Source organism: Aythya ferina, assembly GCF_964211825.1.
Source record: "Aythya ferina genome assembly, chromosome: 2".
In the NCBI taxonomy this organism is placed as follows: domain Eukaryota; kingdom Metazoa; phylum Chordata; class Aves; order Anseriformes; family Anatidae; genus Aythya; species Aythya ferina.
Window position 1 is genome coordinate 135,696,198 of NC_140297.1, and position 18,624 is coordinate 135,714,821.

The following is an 18,624-nucleotide window of genomic DNA, read 5'->3' on the forward strand; positions in this document are numbered from 1 at the left end:
GCTTTAAATTAATTTCAATCTCTACCTCTGCCTAACCCTGATGGGTTTCATTCCACAGTCTGCTAGATTTTAAAGAACATCTGAAAGACTTCAAAATAATAAAGAATGTTCTATGTTCTGCAACCACTGGGTCTTCTTTATATATGTGTTTATATCATATAGGTTAACGTATACCTTTATGTATACACACTAACATATTGCATAAATACTTTGCTTTTTACAATGCTTATATTGAGGTAAAAATACATATTTACCATTCCTTAATATTCTCACTGTATTGAATCCCCTGACCACCGTCAATACAGCATATTGAGGACAGAGAAACCCAAAGTGAATGTATGTATTTTAAAGTTGTTCTTTGTTTGCTTGTACATCTTCAGAGCGGGGGAAGGTCTAGCAGGTGCTTTGGAACTTGAGCATCAAGGCTGGGTTGAGATGCTGCCATTGGCAAATATGGCAAGCACACAAACAGCACAATCAGCAGTCCTTGGACTCTTCTTGAAAAAGTTTAAGGTATAAAGTCCTGTATATAAAATATGAAACATAAGTACCTTGTTATTCTGTCTGCTTCTGAGTCTGTAAACTCTGAAGTGCAGCAGCAGGTAACAAGGACCATCTTTCCTTGTACATAATTCTAGGTGTAATTAAAGATACTCCTGAAACCTGCTACGTGTCAGCTTCTTAACTGATAGAGCCCTAACCTCTCTGAAGTGCTCTGCTGCCATCCATTACCATTCTGCTTCAGTGATAAGGTATCCTGAAGGCAGAGATGACATACAGTAATATATGTGCCACTCCAGACAGTTGGTTTGTGAATTTCAGTGTTTCATCATGCTCACTGAGGCAATCACAAACCTGAAATGTCAATATGTTCAGTCAATGGAAGTAAAATAATGGGGCTCTATTGTCTTACCGTATCGATCTGCTGCTGTCAACAAGAATACATGCCCCCCTGGCTTTAAACAAATTTTAATTAGGCTTTTAGTTACTGGATCATATCTATATATCTATCTGCACAAGCACTTGACAAAGTGCAACAGCAATATAAATCTTTCAAATTTCTGAATATATTTTAAAGCTAATTGTTTGATGTTGCTTTAAGAAATAATTGCTGATAAAGCCATTTGCTAAAACAATATGCACGCACACGCTTAGCATGCAAGTTGTTTTAATGGTTGGCGAGAAATGAAAAATCATGCACCGAAGTCCAAAGGAAAAAAAGAAGAAAAAAAAGCCACATTTTCTATGTCTGCCATATTTTGAAAGTTGAGGAGTCCCTGCTGAAGCAACCCAGATATTTACACCATGATTACACACACAAGCATGACAGCAAGCTCCTGTCAGCATCCTCCCTCTGAGGAAAGCCACGCTTGCAGTAAAACAAACAAACAAACAAACACACCAAACCCAGCAGTGTAATTTCACGCCAGAGGGACACCACGGTTCATCTTGACCCCAGCTGCCACCACCAGCTGTCTAACAGCACTTGGGGCCAGAGCTGGGGGTAGGGTCTCCCCATCTGATAAAACACCCATGCAAGCCTCTTTCCCCCTCCGTCTACTGTTTGTAAAGCCATGCCTGTCACTAAGCTTTGGTTCCCCAGGCACGGCCTCCCTCCCTTCTCCTTGGTCATACCGGGGGCTGTGAAGCCAGGGGAATCCTGTGGAGGTGGCCCCAGGTGGCTATTACCATCCTGTGGCAGGGAAGGATGGAGGGAAGGATGAGAGCAGCAGCATGGCCCGGGCTTTGTGCATGTTAAATGCCCATGCAGCTTATTGGTGGCGGGGGGGCGGCTTGCTGTGGTTCGGTGTCCCTGTGAGGCAGGGGGGAGCGGGCCGGCAGTGTCTATCAGGAAGAGTGCATTATCAGCATGGCCCAGGTGAAGTCATGGTGGGTGTCAGGTAGCAGGAGCCATGCACCAGCCCCAGGGGGCATGGCTCGGCGGCCCCTGGCCTGAGTGGAGGTGAGAGGGTGGTGGTGCTCTGGATGCAACATCTATTCTTTTTTCTCCCTTGCTTTGGGCAGTCACCAGCCCACCTCCACTCCTAAAACTCTCCAGGACAAGGGCCTTGCCAGACCCCCTGGGACAAGCAGCACGGGGGCTCCCCACCTGAAGGCACCTTGGTCCCCAACAAAACAATGATCCCATGATGTCCTTCAGCCTACGTCCCAGGTGGCAGAAAATAGGTGCACCCAGGCAGGAGTGCTGCCCAACCCCATTTTGGCCAAATAGCCACCATAAGCCTGGCAATAGAGCCCCAACAGCAGCCCCAGCTGGCTGCAGGTCACCGTCATCCACCCAAGGATGAATGATAAGCCAGAGCAGGTCCTACAGCCAGCAGCTGAGATATTGAGAAAACATAAGTGTGTGATTTATGTTGACTGGATTCATCATAACTCTGTGTTATCATGAGATAATGAGAAGGGAGAAACAGACTGGCCTGCCAAATAAGGGCACAGCCCACCAGTAGAGTCACTGTACAAAAACAGTGTTAGTTGCTAAACTAACTCTGCACTTTCAGGTTTTAAGTTTTAAACGTTCCCCCCTAGGAATTGACATTTATTAGTTAAGGGAATGCATATCCCTTACACGTCTGTGGAAAAGCAACATGAAGGCTGCAGTGAGGACAATGACAGCACACTAGAGTGAAACAAGCATTGTTCAGTGCAGAACTCCTTCCAAAAATCACTCGGCCAAGATAGCAGTTTTTCCACAAGAAAAGAAATAAAGGGAATTTGACACATAATACAAAGTGAAAACCAGAACCTAGGTGGGGGAAGGGCGTGTGTGTGAAAATCATGTCACTGCAATGAATGTCAGATAAAAAGGGGTCTGTCACAAATCCTCCACTAATCCAATAATGCGAAAACCTCTTGGTATCACTGAGACATTGCACAAGGTAATTTTTTTATTCTTCATAAGGCACTCTATATGTTTAGCCTTAGAAAGACAGCAATTTGGTATATTTTCATATCATAAAACCAGGAATTTGATTTTCCTTTAAAGGTAAACTGTTTTTTATATTTAAAATTTACTATGAGCATTCCTCAGCCAGTATTTTTACCCTTAAGAAGGGCCACTTTTTGCTCAACTTCCTCCAGTTGTCAGTTGTGTGACAACCATATTTAGAGGTAATCAGACAGGTCATATTACAAAAGTTAGTCAACTCATGTGAAACCTTAGCCCTTACACTTAATGGTATGTACGATGCATTTCCAAAGAAAAGTGACTTAAATTAATTCAACCTGCAAAGTACCACAGAGTTTTCCCTATGTATGTGTTCTTTCAAAATATTGTGTACAAAAGAGAGATTGCTCTTTTTATTCTAAAGACGTTAAGGATTTTTTTTCCTTGAGATATATATACACATATATGCCATGAACTAATTTAGGATCCATCAAATTCTCATCTTCCTGAGCCACAATGTGTCTTCTATGTTGGCCATCCCACCAGACAATTTTACTACTGGAGTCACAATTCTCTAAAGAAAAACTAATCCAGGATCCTTTCTAATGTAAACAGTTTGCTGCGAAAACACACATTTAAAAATAAAGCAATGTGTGATAATAAAATAAATACAATCAGACTACAAATGTGTAACAGAAGTGGCGTTCCATAAGCACAGCTGTCTCAAAGTCCAAGCTGCAGGCTAGAAATCTTAATTTCAACTGACTCTCTCTTAATAATGGGTTACCTTCCTATAAAGCGTAAAGTCCATCTGCCCCAGGCAGATAAGTTTTGAAGCATTAAAATAGATAAAAATCTAACATTTTCTTTCTTGCATTGAATATGTGAATTCTAGTGTGCTATAATGTGAGAATTCCAACATATGACCATTATGGCATAATATCTCATAGCTCAGCTTGTCATTACTTCACTTGTAATTCTTATGTTAATTATGTTCATAATTACTATAAACAGATGTGGTAGAAATTCATGTGACCTTTTACTGCAGAATGCATTTCTCACTCTTTCCACTTTGTTTTAGCAATATAATATTAAATGAGAGGAAAGTATTTCTGACACACTCTGCGTGCATGTGTGTACATATTTAACATGAAACCATTTCTACCCCATATATTTCAGCCAAAGGACCACCTATGTGCCAGTACATTGACATGAAAATGACGGTAACTGAGAAGTCAACCTTGAAACATACCCCTAAAACACTGAGCTTAAAGTGAACCTTTTTGGCTAAACCTAGCTAAAGCCACAATTGAAGCCTAGGACATAAATGGAGCACTGCATTTTTATTCAGCACCTTTGTTAATGCAGCAGTATCCTGCTTTACAACTACAAGTACATGACAGCCATACAGCAATTTATTTTACTCACAGCCCAACCATCACCGTCTGTACACAAAACACATTTACAATAAAATCACTATGGATTTCATTAAGAGAAAGCCTACTCGAATTTCATTTCTTTGGACCTAATCTATAATTAGTGTGGACAGACAGGTGCAAACCCTTCTCCTCTACAGATGGCTACTGGAAATGGTGCAAAATAGCTCCTTCTGTTTAAACAACACACAGATAACCTGCTCTGCTCTTATCACTTACAATTACCTCCATTATACTGAACTAATGTTTACTTTAATAAAATGTCCACTGTTCTCTAAACGTTATTTGGAAACTTTCATATCAATGGCAGGGAAAAAAAAAAAAAAAAGGAAGATGGAAGTCAATGTCTTTCAGATGAAAATATTTTGAAGAAAAAAAAAATAAAAAGCCTTGTGAAAGGGCAGGATATTTTGACTTTGATTTTTACATCTGCTGATCATTTTTCTTTACCCATGAAACCACAGAATATACTACTTCCTGTTGTATTTATGCTACCATTTATTAAGCTAATCAAGTTTACAGTAAACAAGAACAAAATAACTGCAATTTTAAAGCAGTTCTATGAAGAAGTAACATTTATGTGGAAAAACAAGTCCCTTTACATTAAAAGTTCAGCATTTAACTCTTTTAGATCTTTCATGTGAAAGAAGGTGAAGGAAATGAAATCTGGAAGCCAATGTTTTAAGAATTTACACTTCCAGTCCTTACACTAAAGTCAGCATCAGTATAAACTTATATAAATATTCCAGGTTGCTATTAAAGGCTGTATGAAAAACAGCAGGCTGCTAAGTACATGGCTCAAAGTTTTTAAATATATTCTGATTTAAAATAATTTCTTTATGCAGGTTCTTCAGACAAACCATGAGAAATAACCTCTTCACAACACCAAGTTCACGTTTTATTTCAGCTGATAATGCTTCTTGATCTCTGCATGACAACTTAAGTTTCTGCAGAACAAAGAACATGATCTCCCCCCCAGTCTAACAAATCTGAAGCTCCTGCAATAGCAACATACTTATATCCTTATTCAATTAGCTAAAGATTTAACAGTAATGGACTGTGGCAAGTGGATTTGAAAGATGAAAATGACAATTGCAAGCCCTTTCTCCCATCACCCCCAATGCAAATACTGCAGATGCTTATTTCATCCAAAGTGTCTGGCAATGAGGGGTTTGCAGGCTGCACGGTACCTCAATGAAGTGAGCTTCGCATTCAATGCCTGTCGTCTGAAGTTCGTTTCAGAGAAGTGAGAAACAGGATTTGACAGGGAAGAATGTCCTGAACTGACTAGCCACTGGCCAGCACTCCAGGTGGAGCTATTTTTCTCCCCTTTATTCTATAAACAATACTTCTAGCATAAAACTCCATGTGCGCGCAGGCATACATAGTGTTAAGCATATACAGATGAGATGCCGTGTGATGTTTTACTGGTCCATTATTTAGGCAAGAAACGAGTTAACGTTAAGGTGGTCAGAAATGGTAGAAGGCAATGTTTTACTTGAAAAGATTTTGGAAACTATTTAAAAGCTCGAAGCCTTTGAAGAAAAACAACTCGTGCAGCAGTTGCCAGGAAGCAGTGACCTAACACTGCTGTCTGCATTCCATTACAAACAGAATGGTTCTTGTCTCCTCCAGCCCGCTCCCACCGTCCTGCGACGCGGGGCCGATGTCTCGCCGCTATCTCCCCTACTCCTGGCCTGGCTTCAGCTCACCGGAGCATCTACAGGCTTACGGGTGGGGTAGGTTTATGGTGGAGCGGGTTTTTGGTGGGGCTCGAGGCTTTTCTTCACGCTGGTGCGTGATTTGAGACTTCTGTGACAGAAAGGAAAAGTGATGCAGGAATTGAAAGTAGCAGCAATTACACTGCAAGTTCAGATATGATATAACTGACCTGCAAAAAGTTGTCAGTTATCAAATACCGCAGCCTCCTAACTGAAAACCTTGACAGCGAGCCTGTGGTGTATCTCGCAGCTAATGAAGCCTTTGCCAACTTTGTGTTTTCACAGACTGCACGGTTATGAATAAGCCATATTCAGATCCTTTTCCTAGTATTTTTGTCGATTGAAGGGGAGCCCCAGAAACACCTACCACTAAAACCAGACCGTGTAAACAAGATACACTAACTTTCTTAGCATTCGGCTGAGCTGAAGGAAATTCCCTGATCATATTGGATTTCCTAAGGAAATCAGCCCAGAATAAACTGAATGAGGTTTTCAGACTTCCCATGGAAAGGTCAAGCATCAGCTTTAACAACCATTAGAAACCAGTTTCAATCCGCTCAGTTACCCAGATTCACTGAAACTGTTATCAGAAGAGCAGAGCAGAAAACCTGGACAATAGAATTCAAATCTAACAACGCCTTTCATGTCTTGCCTCAAACTACACTTAGCAAAGTTGCTTATTTAAACTTCCCATCGCATCTGTCAGGATGCAGAAACAGAGGAAATGTAAGGCTACAAGGGTATAATTAAATAAATTATATTCACCCTTAGCCCTACCATACTGTGTTTACAAATACAATAATTATGTTTCTAGCTACATGTCAAAAGAAAATATTTTCTGAGTCCTTCAAAAAACATGCAAGTATAACTCTAAGTAGAAAATAAGTCAAAACAGATTAGTAGACCAAAAATGGGGAAGGGAAAAATAATAATAATAAAAATCCTGCTTTGGTCAGCAACTCAGACCACCATCAGGGGATAAATCAATTTGCAGCAGCTGTGGACAGCCATTTAAGTCTGGGGCCTGAACAGATTAATTAGGGGAAGCGATGTTAAAAGTTAAAGGGGTCAGAGTTACATTAAGCGCAGGAATATTTGCCGGAGCAAGCCCTCGGCTGTGCCCTCCCGAGCTTCCGAAGGGTCCCTTTGGGCAGTCGGGGGCCGGACGGGTGGCGCTGGCCGTCCTGGGGCGGCCGACACGGCTCTCCCTGCGGCTTTAGGGTTGCGCAGCCACCTTCACCCCTTGCCATGCCTGCCACCGAGGGCGACCTGCCTTCCTCTTTGCTCTGCGGGGGCCACCTCGGGGACAAGGCATGCCGCACAGCCAGGGCGCACCGAAGCGCTTCCAGCCCTGCCGCGGTCGGCAGCGGCAAAGTTGAGCGGCTCTTTTTAGGACGGGTTTTGCTTTCTGAGGCTCTGCGGATCGCAGCCCGAGCAGAAGGGGCAGCCCCGGCCAGCTCCCCGCCAGCAGCGGGCTCCAAGGGACGCCGCCACCCGGGCGGGCAGCGCCTGCCGCGGCCCCGGGCACTGCCGGCTGCTGGAGCGACCAAAGCCGGCGCCGAGTTCCCGGCTGGGGCAGCCCCGGCCCCTTCACACCCCTGTCCTGCTGCCTACTTTCAGTTTCTCTCTAACGCTCTGCAGGAGCAAAGGGCAGTGACAAGCCAACCGCTTCTGCTTGCCTACAAGTCACACGCGGGTGCCCCGACTAAGGTCGCAAGTCCCTTCCCTCCGCTAGCCCCGGTGCGCCCAGCCTCCTAACTTTGGCAGTAACAAAAGGGTTCCAAGTCGCCCAAAAGTCCCAGGCTCGTTTGCGTGGCCGGGAGGGTGGTTTTCATCCTTCAGCCCCCCTATCGATGGTGTTTTACCAACGTATGGAATCAGACCCTTCAGCTCAGACAGAGGAGATGCCACATTCACATTGCATTGCAGTTTTGGAAATGCAATCCCTAACGCTGCCCTGTCGTTTGGGGAAGCGAGATAACTTGCAAAAATCGCTGTGCAATTAAAGACGGCGTGCACAGCCCGAAATATTTCTTGCAAAATAGCCTGAAGTGATGTTGCCAGTGCTACATAATCCCGTGATTAGAATGGAACAACAACAGCAAAACACCACCAGAAATATTTCAGGCACTCCGGTTCACATTGGATAGCTCGGTCATCTGGCGACAGGGGAGGCAGGAAAAAAAAATAAAAGGAAAAAAGACGAGTCCTAAATCGAGACAGAAACCCTACGCTGCGTGCTTCGGAGGGCTGTTTTCTTGCAGGAGGGGGTGCTTCGCTTCCTGGGTTTTTGAGAGATCCGGGGTGCGAGCTGGCGAGCGGGGGGACAGCGGGTGGGAAGCTGCATGCAGAGCTAGCCGTGCCCGGCCCGGCGGCAGCCCCGGCCCGCCCGGGTTAGTCACAGCCCCGAGCAGCCCTAGGGGCAAGGAGAAAGGGGAGGGAAAGTGGGGTTCGGGTGTCTCTCCCCCACCCCCGACCCCAACCCCGGCCCCGCGCCCCGTACTCACACTGCAGAGGACCGGAGATTCCCACCATTCGCCACGGGCTGCGAGCTGCAAATAAAAGTTCCCGTCCTGCTCGGGGGAGAGCCGGCAGCCCCGGCTGCTGGAGGGGCGAGGGGGTGGGAAAGGGGAGAGCAGCGCGGCGCGGCTTCCCTGCCCAGTCCAGATGATCCACGTCCACAAAAGTCAAAACGAGCTGAGGAGAAACTCCAGCTGCTCTTCCCCCCTCCTCTCTCTCTCTCTCGCTTTCTCTCTCTCTCTCTTTTTTTTTTTTTTTTTTTTTTTTTTTTTTTAAAGGAGAATCAGCTCGAGAGAGAGCCTACTGGTTCCAAGGGAAAGCACGAGAACCAAAAAAATCAAGTCTCCAAGCCGCGATAGCGAACGCCCGGGTCCTTCTCCTCCTCCTCCTCCGCAGCCAGCCGTGATGTGGAGCGCAGGGAGCGGCCGCTGTCAGTGGCGGGGGCTCTGCTTGGCCCCGGGCAGCCGACGCATAGCTCTGCCCCGGGCGGTGCCGAGCCGGTGCCGAGCCGGTGCCGTGCCGAGCCGAGCCGAGCCGAGCCGTGCCGTGCCGAGCCGCCCAAGGATGCTCCGCGCCCGGCTCCCCCGCTAGCAGGCACCTCGCGAGGCAGGCAGCATACTGCCGGCAGCCGGCCCGGCCCCGCTACCCAGGTGCAGGGGGGGAGGGCTTAAAGCAGTGGGAGGTGATAGAGGTAGGAGACATCTGTGTCGTGAGGAGGTTAGTGGGGGTCAAGTATATGTTAACAATAGGCGAGCGCGGTCCCTCTCGGGCAGCCTGCCTGCTCTTTCTTTCTCTCGCTCGCTTTTACCGGGTGGACATCTAACTTGCTCCCTAATGATGCCTCCCCGGCTTTAAGAGTCCAGACTGCCCTGCAGTAACCCAAGACAAACACTTTCTCTAGCCATCTGGAGAGCTCCTGGCTGCTCTGCCTGTGTCTCATCACTGTGTGAAGAGACAGCAGCGCTAGAAATCAAGCCACTCTCAGATCTACTCTCTAATCCCCTTCTGTTAGCTGATTTCCAGTCAGACTGTTTGCTTTCGCATTAGATAATAGCCTTAGAGAAAACAATTATCATTTTCTTTTTCCCTTTGTTTTTCGTTCTTTATAAAGTACAGTATCGGGGAAGGCCTTCCTCTCTCTCTCTCCCTCTCTCTCTCTCTTTTTAAAAGAAATTTATAGTCTTTCATGGCTTGCAGAACCCAGATGCAATTTCACACTTTCCTGGAAGGGGATTCTGGATTCTTCTAAATGCAGAAACGCGATCACAACTGCAGTGGAAATTAATTACTATCATCCACAATTAATAGAAGCTTGCTACCATTTGACTTTGTGTTTCATTACATAATCATTTCAGCAGGCATCCATATATTTTCCGATTCATCAGTTATTCCCTTCCATGTCTCTCAGAGAATATTATTGTCAGTGATGCAACCTACGGTGAACTGGTACTTGTGCTGTCACGCTGACACTGTATAAAGAAGGCATCTCCGTGGAAAAGAACATCAACTTCATATAGAGAGGAAAAAAAGTGTTTATTTATTTATTTATTTATTTTCAGGGTAAAGATAATTGATTGGATCTGTCAGAATGGCCCAGGCATTTACCTTTTTTTTTTTTTTTTTTTTTTTTTTTTTCAGATGGCAAATGTTAGGTAAAAGCATTAGTGTATAATAAACTTCTCATCAGCCTGCATTGTTTATTGCTGTACGTACACCCATACGCACACACATACATATGCTATAGGTCTGATCTTGCAAATTTACAAGTGCCTAATTTTAAGCGCTTAAGTAGACCTATTGAATGCAAAGTAACTTTACATGCATTTACAACAGGCCACATACATGTCCTGGAAAGGACATTTGTGAGCATCATTTATCCACCTCTGCGATGGGCTTTGAAAATTTGGTTGACTCTGAAAATATGTTTAAAATAAGTTTTATGATCTGAATAGATCTACTTTTTCTACAGATATCTACACAGAGCTCTAATGAACAGATTGGCATAGCGTAATAAGGGGTCAAGTTTACCTTGAAGTAAATTCAGCTCAGCAGAGCATAAATCGGGACATGTTTTGTTATACAGTGATTTTAATTTACAAAGATGGTGAGAAGCCACAAGCCTGGCACTGATTTCTGATTTAAAACCTAACTGTTTTATAGCAGTCTATTTCAAGGCCAAAATAATTGGACAATCTTTAAAAGGTATTTTCAAATATTTTTAAATAATCTAAAACCAGCATCTTTTCCACGACTGCCTTTGTGTGCTGCAGATCTAGAAACTTTAGTTGAGCCTGCAGATCTTTGTGATATGATACTTTCATCCCCATTGTTGAATATGTAAGCTGAAAAATTAGTAAGAGATTTGCCAATGGTCACAGAGTACGTTTTGTTGTAGTGTCAGTCCTAATACTTAGTCCTGATTCTTAGCATAAAGAAAAAGAAAAAAAAAAAAAAAAAAAAAAAAAAAAAAAAAAACACAGCACTTACCTCTGGCTTGTACCTTTAGTCTGAAAGATCAATTGACTTTCTAGGTATTATCTTCCAAAATAGGGAAGGAACATCATTTAGAAACTCTGGAAACTCTAATCTGAGCTATCAGCTATTAAATATCCACTTACAAATTGACTAAAGTTTGCATACTTATGTTTTCTCTTTCCCTAATGAGAATAATACAGAAATCACCTTTTAAAACACCAGCCCTGGCTCGTATGGCACACCATTTCCCATTGTGCCAAGTAAGGACAAAGCCTGCTCAGATAGCAAAGTGTAACAGAGAGCAGAAAATACAGACTCCCTCATGGTAGCTATACTTTCCCCAGACATGCTGGGAGAATAAATTGACACGATTCCTAAATCCTAAAAGATCGTAACCATCAAATATTGTCATTATATTCCAAAGCTGATGACTGAAGCCTGGCTTATTGCAAACTTCTCTTACCCATACCTTTTTCTTCTCTCTATTTATTTCCTGGAGAAAGTAGATATGTTTTAGTGAAAAAGGAAAAATAAACATGTTCTTTGAAAGATGAATTCATGTTTCAGGAAGAAAAAAAAAATGCAGCCTCACAGTAGACCTCACAAATACTTGGTAACTTTACACCCTGCAGATTTTTTCTGCAGACTGTAGCTGCCATGTCTGATTTGACATATGAAAGATTTACACTGTGTATTGCTGTGTGACATTGTGTGAGAGAAAGGCTGGTAGAAGTATAGTTGCACATGGAAGTCAGAAATATCCTGCTAGGCTGTCCAAATCTGACTGTATTTTGATTGTACATAGACGGATCAAATGTTCAGAGCTGAAACATGGCTTGCTCTTTGCTGTGAATAATTATATTATGGGCAGTCATCTGCACTGAAATTCTTGGAACAGAATTTCTATATCAACTCACCTCACCGCTGTTTAAAAATAGAGACAAGTATGTCCCTCCTAATTGTCACTGCCTTGCAACTCCAAGTGTCAAACGTTGTCACACATCCCTGTCCAGAATCTGCTCAAACACTTTTCCACTCAAACTGTGCAGACTTGAAGTCCACGCCTGTTTTGCCAACGATGTCTTTCTATTAAAGCAACTTCCATTCCTGAAAGGCTCATTTTCATCCTCCAGGAAGCATACAAGAAGCTCCCTGTTTGTTTCATTTGGGGCTGGATTAGGCCTTAGAGTATGTATGGCGGCTGGATTGTGGCTGCTGCAGCTCTCATTCGACAAGCACTCATTTTGACTGAGTGGCGCAATAAATGTTCATATAAAATTAAATAGATACAATGGTAAGCTGGATCTCTGACAGCTTTAATTTATAAGCCTTCCCCGTGCCTTTCCCTTGAATTTAAAAGTCTATTTTACATGTTAGCATGGGTCATGCTTTGTTTTCATCTCCTGCTTGTTGCACACCTTTTGCAGGTCTCATGCTCCAGAGGACTGCAGCGGGAAGGAGGCAGCTGCACAATGAGCATCAATGTTAACGGATACTTTCTTTGGAAAATCCTTCATGGTTTGGCCAGGGTACAGGCTAAATCCTGCCTTTACCCTGTGCATCAGGACAAGCGTTTGATAAGAGGAGCAGAAAATGTGCAGCAGCAGGATAGATCCACCCTTTAGTATGCAAAGCATGTCCACTAGGTGATGTACATGCTGCAAGAGCTGCCATATCACCTGCTTGTCTCCCTTCATGCTATTGTTTACCCTCTGCCTTTGGTCGTGATGAAAATGTATTAAGTTCCTTCTAAATCAAAAGAAAGAGGCTATCTACTTTCAGGAGTTTGCAAGCCCCATGCTGATGTATATTTTGATGTCTTCTCCTTGTCTGATGTGATAGATTTTAGCCTTGCTTCATGTATATTTATTTGGGGAATTCCTTAATTAAATTTTATGCTAAGGACATTTTTTGCATTCTTCTTTGCCTTTTGACATTGTCAGAACTCCTAAAAACCCTTTACTGTCACACCATACTGAAGTACTTTGCGCAAGTATATATGCACTGTGACAGAGAAAGAAAAGCTGGGTTATTTTGGAATGTGTAAGCAAAAGATCACATAAGCAAAATTTATATATTGATGGTCATTTGCAGGAATGCCAGCTTTGTCACAACAGTCACTTATTTTCAGGGAAATATGGCTTCTTATTTAAAAAAAAAAAAAAAAAAAAGTCTTTTCACAAGAAAAAAATCTACTGGTTAAATATAGCAGCATCAAGAAAAAGAGGGAGAAAAGTGTTTTGATAACTTTCACAGACACAAAAAGCTTATCTTGTCTTTCTCTGTTTCATATGATTTATTTATACAAATAAATATATGTTAAATATTTATTACATGAATATTTAATCTTAAATGTATTTTAAAATAGAAAATATTTATTTTTAGTGTTGAGATTTTTTTTTTCTCTGCTGAAAACAAAATGATAGGTTGCATTGGAATAATGCAGGCTCAGAGCTTCTTCTGTAACAAACGCAAAAACACCAAAATGAAAAGAATGAATTCCATTTTCCATCAGTGCCAAAGAGCAGGAAACATTTTGCTGTTGAGGTTCCTGGAAGCAATAAGTGCTGTATTAACTGCCATGCAGCACACGCACACACTCACACAGGGTACCTCACTGAACCAGGAAAACCATTGCCCTAACACACATGCATCCAGTTCCTTAACTTCCCACCTGCTGAGCAGCCACCTGCAATAAGCAGTTGTGGTCAGTTATCAGACAGGAATAAAATAAGCAGCCACAAAGCTGTTTACCTAAACACCATGAGAAATCCCCCAAAAGCTGAGCTGCAGGCAGGGTTGCTCATGCAACCTCCAAAGGCCAACAAGTTCCCTAAATATACCTACTGCTTAACAGCAAGCATCTGCAACATACATAATGGTGAGCATGAATAAAATACTCGAAAGTAATGGATCCAAGGTGCAGGAGCTTGTCCAGGTTTTCTTCTGTGCATACACAGCTCCTCAGTGATAGGTCTCCTAAAAAGTCCAGTAGCAGAAGGGTAACAACATAACTCTCTTATCTTTTCCACTGACGTGTTGACAGGACATTATTCCACTTACACATGAGTTTAAATTGGGAATATAACTGTGTTTTCCTGCTGGCTACATCTAAGCAATATACTGACAGGGCTGCTGGATCAAAGCTCTGGCTCATTCAGATTTCATAAAGTGAAGTGAAGTCCTCTTTTGGGATAACAGATCTCCAAATCTCCAACAGCAAATGAAACCAAAGTGGACTAGTTGGGAACTCTATTAATATTATGACCTCAGGATGATGCAACTGAAATCACATTTTCTATTCCTCCACAATTACTGTTTATATTTACATCAAACCAAATTGAACAAATATATATTTTAAAGCCTACACCTGGGAAACAAAACAAAACAAACAAACAAACAAACAAAAGACTGTTCTTGAAAGCTGTTTTTGTTACAGTGATTACTTCAAAATGTATATGTTTGTTGTTTGTTTGTTTGTTTTTTAATCTGGAAAACTGTGTCAGATATCCATAAATAATACTTTAGAATATGCTTAAATAAACTATTCTAGTCTCCTTTACATTGTATTTACAATCATGTACATACCTACAAGTTTTGACTATTTATATGCTCAAAGTTGAATTTATACTTTGCCTTGCCTTTGTGATTATTTTATAATCCACAAGATAATAATTTAAAAATCAAGGTTTAACTACAGTGTAGTGCACCACTTAAGCTGGGAAAAAATATTAACATAAAGTAGGTATTTTATTTTATTAAAATAAAATAAACACCACAGCAAACAAAGTTGATACTTCAAAGTTTCAGGCTGCTGTGGAAAAAACTCAGCTAGATAATCGATTCAGATATTACTTCACTTGTTGGACTCTATTTAAAGCCTGGTTTATTTTTAGAAAGAAACTGATGAAATCTAGTTTGCTCAGGAATAGTTATTTGCAAATCAATAACAACTTAAAATGTTGTCTCATATGCACATCATTATAGGGAAGATGCTTTGATACATCAGTCACTTATTACATCTGCTCTCAGACAAACAGGAAAAGTAGCAGTACGGAAAAAAAATGGAGTCTTATAGAAGACAGAAGCCATTTTTCCCCTTTCACTGACAAAAGCTTTTTTCAAAAAAAAAAAAAATTAAAGATGAAAGTTAAAAGGATATTGGAAATAAATAAACCGTAATGCAGAGAGGGCAAAGAACAGTGTGAGAAATACTGTTTATACAACAAAAAGGAAATAAGCTTAACACTTTTAACTCTAAGTAGTGCTATTCAAAAATGTACATTTTAAAGGGGAAGTAACAAAGATGCTGGCTGTGAATGAATCTGCCTAAGAAAACCCAAGATATATGGTTAAAAAATAAAGCTAAATTCAGCCACCTTTAGCTGAACAGAGTAGCAAGCAGTTCTGATATGTTCTCTGTCAGCTCATTGGAACTTTCCTTGAAATAAGGTGCTGCTGCATGTGTCAAAATCTCATCCAAAGTGCCATTATAATTTATTGCCCGTCTACAGAAACAACCTGATTCTGTCTCACTGAAATAACTGACGTGTTTGGCCACTGATTTCCTAGGAAAGGATCATAACTAGAACGCTCACAGACCTTATTGCTAAAAATACTCTCCTTTTCAAATCACATGTTTTTAGCTCATACTTCTTCCCTTCTTCACAATTACTTGCCTTTTAACCATGGGCAAAAAAGTAAACAGTATGTGTTTGATAGTTGCATCCTACATAACAGAAACCAAGTAAGTCAAATTTAGAAGGCCTTTTAAAAAAGCTCAGAAGTAGAAACTATCTTTAGACTACAAGACAAAAACATGTGAAAACGTGTAAAGGACTAATTTGCCTTATTTGACTTGCATTTGTCTTGCACAACTTGACTGTGTCTCCAAGCCATCCAAGAGATCCAAGAAGAAGAGACTACTGAGCCGCTTTCATCACCATCAGGACTTGGTGCTGCCAAAGATGCCCCTGCCACCTTGCAAGCAGCTTGAAGAACTTGACATACAAGCCTTTTGGAAAGTTCCACAGTACAAATGCACTGTTTCTGACTAAATATTTACATTTCTGATATCACTCTGTTATCTGAGTGGGAAAGGGTAACAATATCTACATTTTAGAGAAGTACACAAGTGGAGGTTGGCTCTTGGTCTCATAAGTGTGAGATTTCCTGTGCCAGCAGCTGAAGAGAGAAGTTACAGCAGGTTCTGCTCTTCAGTTCTGATGGGGAAAATCTGCAAGGGAAAGCAAGGAAGCAAGGAAGCAAGGAAGCAAGGAAGCAAGGAAGCAAGGAAGGAAGGAAGGAAGGAAGGAAGGAAGGAAGGAAGGAAGGAAGGAAGGAAGGAAGAAAGAAAGAGAAAGAAAGAAAGAAAGAAAGAAAGAAAGAAAGAAAGAAAGAAAGAAAGAAAGAAAGAAAGAAAGAAAGAAAGAAAAAACAGATTTTAAATTTGAGGTAGAGAATTCTTTTATATGTGTTTGGTAATACAGCATGATGTTGGGGTTGTCCCAGACCTGAACCAAGATAATGCAAGATAATGTGCTCTCCTTGCTGCTCTCATAACTGTTTTTAGCAAGCTACAGGCATCAGTCCCATTCTCTGAGCAATGAAGGCTGGATGTGGTGTTTTGGAGGTTGTTCCACATCAGAAAAGCTATTGAATTAGTCTTCACAAGAATTGCATATCTCACAGAACATCAAGCTCAATATGTATACTATATGTATACACATATACTCATATACTTTATATATATACTTGCTTTTCTATGGTCCACTGACTTGCAGAATGAGTGGGATGCAGGATACCTCACCACTTAAAAAAAAAAAAAAAGATAGGCAGACAGATAGAAAAAGGCAAAGACCCAACCAAACAACCAGAATTTTTCCTCCTTCACACCCTGCTTTAGCTATTCTTCCCAAAGTCTTCTAAGGAATGTTGTATATGAGAGCTCTCTGATTTTGTTTTTTTCTTTTATTTCTTTGTTATCAAGAGATTTATGATTTTACTCCATGGTTTTGGAGCTAGTTGCTTGGAACTAATATACAATATTCTGTGTCACTGCACTGCATATGGGTAAATATCAGTGTCTGTAATGTATCCTTTGTAATAACTTAATTTCTAATATGCAAATTATAATTCTGAGAGATGAGATACAGGAAACTTGAATTGAGTTGTTAATTAGAGACAATTAATCTCAGACTTCACAGACCTCTCTGCCTACTGAAACAATGGATGGCCAGGATAGTGGTCAGTCACTGAGAAATAAGTGAGCTAGCATTGCTAGATCACTGCAAATACATTACCAATTGTGCATAAGGCATATACAACTGTCCAGTTTCTGCAGTGATGTGAATTGTCAAAAAGCACCAGTTTACCCTGTGGCCTCAACAACCATTTCTACTGACAAACTGATCTCCATAAGTTTCCAGCCTATTTTGCAGTAGGAGAATATGTCTTTATTTCCAAGGCATGAATGATCTCTACAGTCTAAACAGTACTTTATTAATAACATGGGTATCATGAAGCTGTCATTAGACATTATCAAGACCAAGAATATACTGTATTGTTCTTTTGTGCATCCATATGGTTTCCCAATATTCTCCCTCTATTGGATTGTGCTTGGTTTTGGCATCTGAAAGCTATCCGGAACAATATGCTACAGGTTTCCAATCATGTCCATGTAATTGGAGTAGCACCATACCAAGACCATAGCTGCTGGCATCTGCTGAAACAGCTGTAGACTTAGAAACATCACAAAATGCCAGAACTGAGGATGTAGTCACTACAGTCTTTAAACCCTCAAAAGCACATTCCCGTTCTTTATCCCATTTCTTTTCAGTGTCTTTTCTAAGCAGTTTATAAAAGAGATTGGCCTTTTTAATGAGAGGTTAAGTATGAATTTGCTTCAGATTTTATCATGATGATGAGCTACGCTAGTTCTGATGCATTTTTATATGGTGGTATTTCAAATATAGCCTTGATTTTTTCCTGCCTCCATTTTATTCTGTGTCAGTCATATACACTGACACAGACTGCCATAGCCTGTATTTTCCTCTTTCTATCAAGCAACTTCTGAACTTGTATTAATCTTTATGTTTTAAATGTGTCTCTAACTCTCGATAAACTACAATTATAACATCTAAGGCGTTAAACTTCTAAACTTCTTTGGAATAATTCAGACGTATCCATAATGCCAAACTGATTGCCAATACTGTCTTTTCTGAAAAGAGACATCATTTCAGCATTGTCATGATGAAGTGGATCTTGTACAAATCTTTACCTGCATCTTGCAAGGACACTGGCTTATCATTTGATTCATAATTATATCTTCCTGCTGACAAGAATAGACCAAGGAAAGAACTATTAAGTCTACTTCTGTGATACTTTCACAATTGGTAACAAAGAAAAAGACCAAAATATCAGCTCAGTTTCCTAACATCCTGCAGAGATTTCTTTTGAACTATGGGAAATACTTTAAGCATGAGAAAAAAATATATTACTTCAATTGGGTTAAACCACTTTTTTTTTTTTTTTTTTTTTTTTTCTGAATTTGACAGATTTCATC

The 18,624-nt window shown here is 41.2% G+C and overlaps 1 protein-coding gene across 2 annotated transcripts in view; it reads right to left on the reverse strand.

Annotated features, from left to right (window-relative positions):
- The window catches only part of RUNX1T1 (RUNX1 partner transcriptional co-repressor 1), a 114,742-nt gene extending 105,517 nt beyond the window's left edge, over positions 1-9,225 (reverse strand). For both annotated transcript variants that reach the window (XM_084507628.1, XM_084507627.1), the window contains exon 1: positions 8,573-9,225. In XM_084507628.1, coding sequence (XP_084363754.1) covers positions 8,573-8,600 — 28 coding nt within the window. In that variant the 5' untranslated portion in view covers positions 8,601-9,225. The remainder of the gene's footprint in view (positions 1-8,572) is intronic.
- Between the last annotated feature and the right edge of the window lie 9,399 nt (positions 9,226-18,624).